This window comes from Cucurbita moschata, unplaced genomic scaffold (assembly GCF_002738365.1).
Source record: "Cucurbita moschata cultivar Rifu unplaced genomic scaffold, Cmos_1.0 Cmo_Scf00036, whole genome shotgun sequence".
NCBI classification, from domain to species: domain Eukaryota; kingdom Viridiplantae; phylum Streptophyta; class Magnoliopsida; order Cucurbitales; family Cucurbitaceae; genus Cucurbita; species Cucurbita moschata.
In genome coordinates, this window is record NW_019268552.1 from 1 (window position 1) to 11360 (window position 11360).

Below are 11360 nucleotides of genomic sequence, written 5' to 3' on the forward strand. Positions count from 1 at the left end.
GGATGTCCCACTCAACCATCACTCGTAGAGTGAAAATTTGTTAGCCAACAAAGAAGTGGCTGGGAGATTCCACATTAAATGATGAAGAAGAAACACTCTACATAAGTGAAAGTCAAAGCAACAATAAGACGTCTACCAAGTGTGGATACAAAAATGGTGACAAAGAATAGAAGTTACCAAGGATCTGTACAACCTTGAAGAGCTTGAAAGCACGACAACAAGAGTTCTTATGTACAAGAAATTTGAATGTATTTGCTACAACCGTAGGAAGAAGGGTCACATATTGTTAGTCCAAAAAAAGGTTTGTAAAAAACAATGTAGCAACCTCCAAAAAAAAAAAGATAAGTTGAATGAGATGCAGAGGTACTATGTATCATAGAAGAACAAGAGCTAATACGCTCAAACCATATGATTAACGAACGATCGGAGCCATATGATTGACGATCGGAGCAGGGTGGTCTTTGAGTAAGAAGTATTACCAAACCTAGACCACATTGAATTGTTTGTCCTTCAAAGTGGGGTCATCTATTGACCAAGTAACCCCTCTTTGTTTTGTTTTTGTAATACCCCTCCACTCCACTCGTCTATTGATCGAGTTCTTGGTTAAATCAAGATGAACAATTACCAATTGAGCAGCTTTTATTACTACAAGAACGTAATTCAAGCACATTGCCATGGATCCTGAATAACCAGCATCAATATGGTCAATGCATCATCATACACCATACACCATCTCTCCACCATCCATACATACATACATATATACATACAACATCCATCCATACATTCATACATTCCCCTTCGCCAACACAAAGCTTACAACAAGCACAACTTAGCATAATCCTAAACAGCAAACATAAGCAGCAGATGGATAAACCACAATAGCCAAAACTCGCTCCCAGAGCGAGAGGCATGGATCGAGACCGAGCTTGGTTCAGTGCAGCTTGTTGGCAACATTGCACTGCTTCCTGATCTCACCCTTTGTGCCAGTGAGAGGGTTGTTCTCAGAAAGGATGGTAATGGCTCTAGAGAATTCCTTGAAGAAATAGTCTTGCTTTTTGGCCATTTTCTTCACATATGGCTTCGTTCTCTTGTCTGTGGCTAGCTGGTGGTCCACTATCAGCAACCCTTTGTTGTCCAGTATGTTTCTGTAGTAGTTGTTGTCCAGAATCATGGGTGTGCCACGGTCGTTCCTCACGTACTGCACAGCCTTGGGGTCTGGGATCTCATCAGGACACTTGTACAACATGTGCTCCACATGCCCTGGGTTCAGCGCAGGGTCTACCTGCGGGTACAGCCGGTGCACCAGCTTCACACAGTGTGTTCTCCCAACGCTATGAGCTCCTACACGATGCAATGGATTCAGATCTGGTAAGTTCTGGTCAAGGATATGGGAACGAGCCCCACATTAGCAAATTCAAGCCATGATCATAAGTTTATAAGTAAGGAATACATCTCAAAATCAAAGTCATGAGAGCTTAAGCTAAAAGTAACATAGAATCAGAGTCAATGCCCTTAACTTAAGTAACATAGAATCAGAGTCAATGCCCTTAACTTAATCATGTTAATAGAATCGTCAGGTTAATAGAATCTTCAAATGTCATCAAATGTCAAACAAAGATATTGTAAGCCACTGGAAAGGGTGGTCAAAAGTGACTCAAATGTGGTGTACGTTGTTCGAGGGCTCCAGAGAAAGAGTCAAGGCTCGATTAAAGGTAGGCTGTTCGAATGCTCCATAGGCCTCGAGAGAGACTCTATGGTGTACTTTGTTCGAGTCTGAGAGGAGGATTGTTGGAAGGAAGTCCCACGTCGGCTAATTAAGGGAATGTTCACGGGTTTATAAGGAATAGATCTTCATCGGTCCGAACCCTTTTGGGGAATCTGAAAGTAGCTCAAAGTGTACAATATCATACTATTGTGTAGATCCGTGATTCCTACGAGTTCTGTTCTAGCTCCAAGTTTAGTAAAGCAAGGTTTACCTAGTAAAGCAACCACTCCAGGGGTGTCAATGCCCATGGCTGCAAATCTCTCAAGAACAACAGACATGCTTTCATTATGATCTGGAAGATACTCTTCCAAAATATCAGCTCTGCTTCTCCTTCCATCTCTTCTACCTGTCTTAAGTGGGATATAAGGCCCTCCAAGCTGCAAAAAAGCAAGGCAAGTTAAGCAATCTTCAGTGATTTCAGCTAAATGGGAAAAGAAAGACATGCACTTACAGAAACAATGCCATCTCTAGCGGACAAGACAAGGATGTCCGCACAGGACACAACTCCAGGGCACTCCCTCTCCAAAGCCTCCTTAATAGTCTCAATATACCTAAAGTTCCTAAGTCCAAAGCTCCTGTCTGTCTCCTTCTCAGACAGGCTCCTTCTGGTGGAATCAAGCAGCAGAGATGCATCACAGGACTGAGCACAACAGTTTTATATTAGACAGAACCATCAGAGAGTTTTAAAGCTCATTACAAGAGATGGGAAGAGTTTAGATTACTTGAACAGCACAGTCGTGGAAGATGTTTCTGAGCCAAGAGAAAGCGGTGTTCTTGTGGCGCTTGTAGAGAAGCCTGACTTGTTCCTTGATGATATCCTCGGCTTGGGGACATGAATCTCCTCGGCTTGGGGACATGAATCCTTGTAAAAGTTCATAACCAGACCATTGTCTTGCTCATCCTGCGCTGCAGAACCATACCTGAAAGACGCACCCAGAAAGGAAAGGAAGAGGAAGAAAACCAGTGCTCTGGAACCCATTACTGCTCTGGTTCTTTTGACACTGTCCACTGAATTTGCTCTTAGCTCACTTGTCTGCTTCTTAAATAATGGAGAAGCTGAAACAGAGCTAAAGAGAGAGAGAAAAGGACTTCAACGATGGATTACCAACTCCCTCGCTTTTGGGTTAGCACAAAAATTTGATCTTTAGGGGAAATTTGAAATGGGTTTGTTTAATTTTGTGGGTTTGCTTGCAATTTGAGGAGTCTTTCAATGGCGCTGTGCTTCATTTACTGCTCTGACAGAGTTTTCGGATTTTATTTATTCATAACTGTTAAGAATGAGAAATAGAAATAGAATTGGGATCGAAAGTATGATCTTCATTCAGGTTTACAACGTTTAAATAGGATACAAACTATCAACTAATACCTAAAAATAGAAAAAATATATATCTAACTAAATTTGGTAAATAAATAAAATATACGGTTAATAAAATCTATACTAACAACTCCCTAAATATCTGATATATATTCTAACTAATTATCACGGCAAAATATCCTCTTAATACTCCCCCTCAAGTTGGAGAGTGTATGTCGATCACACCCAACTTGTCCTTCAAAAAGTCAAATTGCTGTCTTCCCAAAGCTTTAGTAAAAACATCTGCCAATTGCATTTTGGTCGAAACATAACACGGTTTGATGATTCCAGCTTGTAACTTTTCTCGAACTATATGACAATCTATTTCAATGTGTTTCGTACGTTCATGAAAAACTGGATTGGCTGCTATATGTAATGCTGCTTGATTATCACAATATAATAATGCTGGTTCGGACAGTGGAACATTCAAGTCTTGAAGAATGTATCTTAACCAAGTTAACTCTAAACAAGTATTTGCCATAGCTCGATACTCGGCTTCTGCTGATGATCTGGACACATTAGTTTGCTTTTTAGACTTCCAAGAAATAATTGAATTTCCGAGGAAAATGCAGAACCCAGAAATAGATCGTCTGGAAGTTCGACAACCACCCCAGTCAGAATCGCAATATGCCTGTAATCTTAAATTGTTTTCAGATGGCAGTAGAAGTCCTTGACCAGGAGTGCCTTTGATGTACCTCAGAACTCGAAGAGCTGCCTCCCAATGTGGTTTTCTTGGTTCATGCATAAATTGGCTAAGCATACGAACTGAATAAGCTATGTCAGGCCTAGTGACGGTCAAATATATTAATCTGCCAATCAACCGTCTGTATTTACTTGGATCATTCAACTTCTCTCCTTCAGTTAAAGAAAGTTTCAGATTTTGCTCCATAGGAAATTTGTCTGGACGTGCTCCTGTAAGACCTGTGTCTTGAAGGATGTCTAGAGCATACTTCCTTTGAGACATAAAAATTCCTTTTCTAGATCGAGAAAATTCAATGCCTAGAAAATATTTCAAATTTCCTAAATCTTTGATAAGAAATTTCTGGAGTAAACTAGTCTTGAGATATTGAATTTCTTCGAGATCATTGCCTGTCAACAGAATATCATCAACATAGATTAGAACTGCAGTGAAAGAAGTACCTTTACTCTTAGTAAACAAAGAGTAATCTGCTTTGGACTGAGTGTAGCCTGCATTTTGTATAGTTGTAGAAAATATGGAGAACCAATTGCGAGAAGCCTGTTTTAATCCATAAAGAGATTTATGGAGCCGACATACTGTATTCTCCCCCTGTCGGCGAAGACCTGGTGGTAAAGACATATAAACTTCCTCGTCTAGATTACCATGGAGAAAGGCATTTTGAACATCCAACTGATGGGTGAACCATTTTCGAGCAGCAGCAACAGTGAGTAAGCAACGAAGTGTAGTAAGTTTCGCTGTAGGGGAAAATGTTTCTGTGTAATCAATACCTTCAACCTGAGTGTACCCCTTTGCTACTAGTCGAGCTTTATAACGTTCAACAGAACCATCAGAGTTGTATTTAATTTTGTACACCCAACGACAACCAATAGCTTTATGACCAAGTGGTAGAGGAACGAGAGACCATGTATGATTACGTTCCAAAGCTGCAATTTCATCATTCATAGCCTGCTGCCATAACGGGTCGCCAACTGCCTCGTCATAGGTTTTAGGTTCTGTCTGGGATGTAATAAGAGCTAGAAAAGCACGTTGAGTAGGAGAAAAACGAGAGAATGAAAGGTAATGATGAAGGGGATACCTGGTGCCAGTGCCGGGACTTGAGCTAGAGGTTAAATGATTGGCTCCAGAAGACATCTCATAATCCTTATGCCAAGCTGGAGGCTGTTTAGTACGAGTAGAACGTCGAAGTGGAGCTGATGTATCAGGTGGGATAGGATTGGAATTAGTGGGCGAATCTGGAGAAGGTGGAGGAGACGACGGAGTAGTAGGTGAAGGGATAGGAGGTGAAGGAGGAGTAGGAGGTGAAGGAATAGGAGGTGAAGGAGGAGTAGGAGGTGAAGGAATAGAAGGTGGAGGATGGATGTTTGAGTAGGATGGATCATGAAGTGGTACAACAGGAGTCGAAGGAGCTAATGTCGAAGTTTGTGAAGCTGATGAAAAAGGAAAATCATCTTCACAAAATTTGACATCACGGCTGATAAAGAATGTGTGAGATTGCATGTCATACAACTTGTAACCTTTATGACCACAAGGATATCCTACGAAAACACAAGGAGTTGCCCTAGGTTCAAATTTTTGCTTAGGATGTACTATAGTTGCATAACATTTACAACCAAAAACTTTAAGATGATGAAATGTAGGTGGTCGTTTGTAGAGTGCTTCAAAGGGTGTCTTGTTAGATAATAATGGTGATGGCGTTCTATTTATAAGATAAACAGCCGTTAAAATGCACTCTCCCCAAAAATTAAGTGGAACCTGTGACTGAAAAAGAAGAGACCTAGCTACATTTAGGATATGGCGATGCTTGCGTTCTACGACTCCATTTTGTTGTGGAGTATAGACACAAGTGCGCTGAAATTCAATACCACAAGAAGTAAAGAATGGTTGCAAAGATAGGAACTCAGTCCCATTGTCTGATCGAACTATCTTGATAGTAGTATGAAATTGAGTTTGAACGAATTTAACAAAGTTCATTAACAAATGATGTACTTCTGACTTATGTTGCATTAAAAAAACCCAAGTACATCGAGTAAAATCATCAACAATAGTGAGAAAAAAACGCAAACCAGAATGGGTAGGAATTTTATGTGGTCCCCAAACATCACAATGTATCAGATCAAAAGCAGAATGGGTTGTTATTGAACTTCTTGGGAAAGACAACCTAGTTTGTTTTGCTAACGGGCAGATACTACAATTATGAGAATAACTCGCATTATTAAGATGCAATTGATCAGCTAGAAATTTAAAACGAGAAAAGGAAGGATGACCTAGGCGTAAATGCCACAAATCAGATGACTGAGATACTTGATGAGCTGAAGACTTGATTGGAGATGAAGAAATATGATAGAGACCTCCAAATTGTTTACCCGAGCCAATCATCTTCCCCGTAGCCAAGTCCTGCATAACACAAGAATCAGGATAGAAGGTGACATAACATTTCAAGTTATTGGTAAGTTTGCTGATCGACATTAGGTTTAAATTGAATGAAGGCACACATAAAACGTTGTTTAATTTAAGGTTAGGGCTAAGGGAAATATTGCCAGTATGTGACACACGTGCTGTCTCTCCATTAGGCAAATTTATTGTAGACATGATGGCAGCCTTTGGTTCAGTCATAACAGAAGATTTTGATACTATATGATCCGTAGCTCCACTATCGAGAATCCATGAATTAGAACTCGCAGAGTTAATAGATAATGTAGATATGGGAAACAAACCTGCAACATTGATGTGATTGTCAGAATTACCAGAAGGGTGATGATTGATTGCAGATAAGGCTTGTGCTATCTCTCGTAATTGCTCAGAAGAAAAATTTGGAATGGAATTAGGTGACTGTTCTTCTGTATTCAACTGTGAAACATCGGCCATATTTGCAGATGATCGATATCCACGGTTATTGTGTTGATTGTCTTGTCTTGTCCTTCCAGAATTATTTTTCTGTCGACACCGATCTTCTGTATGGCCCCTTCTATCACAAAACTTACAGTGAAACTTAAGAATTCGACACTCATTAATTGTATGACCACTTTTATTGCAGTGTTCACACTTTTTGTCCTTGGCGAATTTTGAATATATTGTTTCCAGTATAGTTTCAAAAAGAATGAATTGTATCCTCCCAAAACACATGAGATGTATATCAATCAGGTACTGACTCGTGGTCCGTATAGCCTGTTTAAAGGCCTACAGGAATTCTTAACCCGTCGTGAGCAAGCTGCACTGGAATTCCTTCCCTTTTGGACCAGTCAAGCAGGAAGTCGTTGTCCTTATGGTGATCAAATTCATGCGTCATTCCAATTAACATGGCTTGTTTCGGGTTTAGCCTCTTCACAGCATCCAGGGTCTGTGGGAAGCAAAAGTGAGTGTTATGGGATCCAGTCTTATACAACGTGTCCAAGATAAGAAGATCCAACTGTCCAGCTCCATTTATTGAAATAACATGTTCTGTACTTGCAGGAATTCGTGAAACGTCAGAAATATAAGCTACTCTATATTTTTCACCAAAAAGAAACCCCAGACATATATAATCTTCACCATGCATAACAGGCAAAGGAGTAAATTGTAAGCCTGATGCAACAAAGGGCTTCTCAATGTGATCCTCGATTATCTTCCAGTCAAGCTGTGCCACTCGTCTCACTTCTTGGCCTTCTTTAAGTTTCTTCTGGACTAGGTAAGGAAACTTCACTGAAATGCTTTCCATTGAATGCTGACTGAGGTAAATTGGTGTGGGATCAATATCATTTATAGGGCTAAAAGGTTGTACTGCACGTACATCATCCAGGCCAAGAATCGCATCAGCATGTTCATGAGTCAAAATAATTGAATCCACTCTAGGAATCCTATGGTGAGTAAACCATCGTAGTACTTGCTCCCTAAATGTTTTCCCTACATCAATCAAAATATAATGGTGGCTGCCATCCACTTGGCAATAGTCAATGAGAAGAGACGTATTGCACCTGTAATTAGGGTTTTTCTCAGGTGGAACGGAGAGGGCCTGGGAACAGATGCGGCAAGGAGGATCAGAGGGCTGGATCAGACACATTGCATTGGGGACGGCGCTGGAACAACCAGTTCCTAAGAAGATATATTTGATATATATGGAACAACCAGTACCAATGACGTTGATAACTGCCAAGACCGTTAACCATTTTCGCGTGCCAAGACGACGGCCCCTATAAATTCCATCTTCTGTTGTCTCAGGAGTCATCGCGCTTTCACGTTCTCAATTCTTCTGGCCCCCGTTTTTCTCCAACCAACGTCAACAACTCAGAATCACCGGGAAAAATGGCGGACCTCGATGTCTCTCAGAATGGAGCTTCTGTCACTGTTGCTCATAATCAATCGGCTCTGATACCATGTTAAGAATGAGAAATAGAAATAGAATTGGGATCGAAAGTATGATCTTCATTCAGGTTTACAACGTTTAAATAGGATACAAACTATCAACTAATACCTAAAAATAGAAAAAATATATATCTAACTAAATTTGGTAAATAAATAAAATATACGGTTAATAAAATCTATACTAACAACTCCCTAAATATCTGATATATATTCTAACTAATTATCACGGCAAAATATCCTCTTAATACTCCCCCTCAAGTTGGAGAGTGTATGTCGATCACACCCAACTTGTCCTTCAAAAAGTCAAATTGCTGTCTTCCCAAAGCTTTAGTAAAAACATCTGCCAATTGCATTTTGGTCGAAACATAACACGGTTTGATGATTCCAGCTTGTAATTTTTCTCGAACTATATGACAATCTATTTCAATGTGTTTCGTACGTTCATGAAAAACTGGATTGGCTGCTATATGTAATGCTGCTTGATTATCACAATATAATAATGCTGGTTCGGACAGTGGAACATTCAAGTCTTGAAGAATGTATCTTAACCAAGTTAACTCTAAACAAGTATTTGCCATAGCTCGATACTCGGCTTCTGCTGATGATCTGGACACATTAGTCTGCTTTTTAGACTTCCAAGAAATAATTGAATTTCCGAGGAAAATGCAGAACCCAGAAATAGATCGTCTGGAAGTTCGACAACCACCCCAGTCAGAATCGCAATATGCCTGTAATCTTAAATTGTTTTCAGATGGCAGTAGAAGTCCTTGACCAGGAGTGCCTTTGATGTACCTCAGAACTCGAAGAGCTGCCTCCCAATGTGGTTTTCTTGGTTCATGCATAAATTGGCTAAGCATACGAACTGAATAAGCTATGTCAGGCCTAGTGACGGTCAAATATATTAATCTGCCAATCAACCGTCTGTATTTACTTGGATCATTCAACTTCTCTCCTTCAGTTAAAGAAAGTTTCAGATTTTGCTCCATAGGAAATTTGTCTGGACGTGCTCCTGTAAGACCTGTGTCTTGAAGGATGTCTAGAGCATACTTCCTTTGAGACATAAAAATTCCTTTTCTAGATCGAGAAAATTCAATGCCTAGAAAATATTTCAAATTTCCTAAATCTTTGATAAGAAATTTCTGGAGTAAACTAGTCTTGAGATATTGAATTTCTTCGAGATCATTGCCTGTCAACAGAATATCATCAACATAGATTAGAACTGCAGTGAAAGAAGTACCTTTACTCTTAGTAAACAAAGAGTAATCTGCTTTGGACTGAGTGTAGCCTGCATTTTGTATAGTTGTAGAAAATATGGAGAACCAATTGCGAGAAGCCTGTTTTAATCCATAAAGAGATTTATGGAGCCGACATACTGTATTCTCCCCCTGTCGGCGAAGACCTGGTGGTAAAGACATATAAACTTCCTCGTCTAGATTACCATGGAGAAAGGCATTTTGAACATCCAACTGATGGGTGAACCATTTTCGAGCAGCAGCAACAGTGAGTAAGCAACGAAGTGTAGTAAGTTTCGCTGTAGGGGAAAATGTTTCTGTGTAATCAATACCTTCAACCTGAGTGTATCCCTTTGCTACTAGTCGAGCTTTATAACGTTCAACAGAACCATCAGAGTTGTATTTAATTTTGTACACCCAACGACAACCAATAGCTTTATGACCAAGTGGTAGAGGAACGAGAGACCATGTATGATTACGTTCCAAAGCTGCAATTTCATCATTCATAGCCTGCTGCCATAACGGGTCGCCAACTGCCTCGTCATAGGTTTTAGGTTCTGTCTGGGATGTAATAAGAGCTAGAAAAGCACGTTGAGTAGGAGAAAAACGAGAGAATGAAAGGTAATGATGAAGGGGATACCTGGTGCCAGTGCCGGGACTTGAGCTAGAGGTTAAATGATTGGCTCCAGAAGACATCTCATAATCCTTATGCCAAGCTGGAGGCTGTTTAGTACGAGTAGAACGTCGAAGTGGAGCTGATGTATCAGGTGGGATAGGATTGGAATTAGTGGGCGAATCTGGAGAAGGTGGAGGAGACGACGGAGTAGTAGGTGAAGGGATAGGAGGTGAAGGAGGAGTAGGAGGTGAAGGAATAGAAGGTGGAGGATGGATGTTTGAGTAGGATGGATCATGAAGTGGTACAACAGGAGTCGAAGGAGCTAATGTCGAAGTTTGTGAAGCTGATGAAAAAGGAAAATCATCTTCACAAAATTTGACATCACGGCTGATAAAGAATGTGTGAGATTGCATGTCATACAACTTGTAACCTTTATGACCACAAGGATATCCTACGAAAACACAAGGAGTTGCCCTAGGTTCAAATTTTTGCTTAGGATGTACTATAGTTGCATAACATTTACAACCAAAAACTTTAAGATGATGAAATGTAGGTGGTCGTTTGTAGAGTGCTTCAAAGGGTGTCTTGTTAGATAATAATGGTGATGGCGTTCTATTTATAAGATAAACAGCCGTTAAAATGCACTCTCCCCAAAAATTAAGTGGAACCTGTGACTGAAAAAGAAGAGACCTAGCTACATTTAGGATATGGCGATGCTTGCGTTCTACGACTCCATTTTGTTGTGGAGTATAGACACAAGTGCGCTGAAATTCAATACCACAAGAAGTAAAGAATGGTTGCAAAGATAGGAACTCAGTCCCATTGTCTGATCGAACTATCTTGATAGTAGTATGAAATTGAGTTTGAACGAATTTAACAAAGTTCATTAACAAATGATGTACTTCTGACTTATGTTGCATTAAAAAAACCCAAGTACATCGAGTAAAATCATCAACAATAGTGAGAAAAAAACGCAAACCAGAATGGGTAGGAATTTTATGTGGTCCCCAAACATCACAATGTATCAGATCAAAAGCAGAATGGGTTGTTATTGAACTTCTTGGGAAAGACAACCTAGTTTGTTTTGCTAACGGGCAGATACTACAATTATGAGAATAACTCGCATTATTAAGATGCAATTGATCAGCTAGAAATTTAAAACGAGAAAAGGAAGGATGACCTAGGCGTAAATGCCACAAATCAGATGACTGAGATACTTGATGAGCTGAAGACTTGATTGGAGATGAAGAAATATGATAGAGACCTCCAAATTGTTTACCCGAGCCAATCATCTTCCCCGTAGCCAAGTCCTGCATAACACAAGAATCAGGATAGAAGGTGACATAACATTT

The 11360-nt window shown here is 40.0% G+C and overlaps 2 protein-coding genes across 2 annotated transcripts; both read right to left on the minus strand.

The window, feature by feature from the left end:
* Positions 1 to 616: 616 nt before the first annotated feature.
* On the minus strand, positions 617 to 2921 carry LOC111431563 (peroxidase 42-like). The gene is given in 5 exon segments (XM_023068246.1): positions 617 to 1344; positions 1980 to 2145; positions 2220 to 2408; positions 2491 to 2607; positions 2610 to 2921. Coding segments are annotated over 5 exon segments (1020 nt in total). The 5' UTR covers positions 2748 to 2921; the 3' UTR covers positions 617 to 934.
* A 3980-nt stretch (positions 2922 to 6901) lies between these two features.
* Positions 6902 to 8023, minus strand: LOC111431609 (putative hydrolase C777.06c). Its single transcript, XM_023068297.1, has one exon. The coding sequence runs from the start codon at positions 8021 to 8023 to the stop codon at positions 6992 to 6994; it is 1032 nt and encodes a 343-aa protein (XP_022924065.1). The 3' UTR covers positions 6902 to 6991.
* Between the last annotated feature and the right edge of the window lie 3337 nt (positions 8024 to 11360).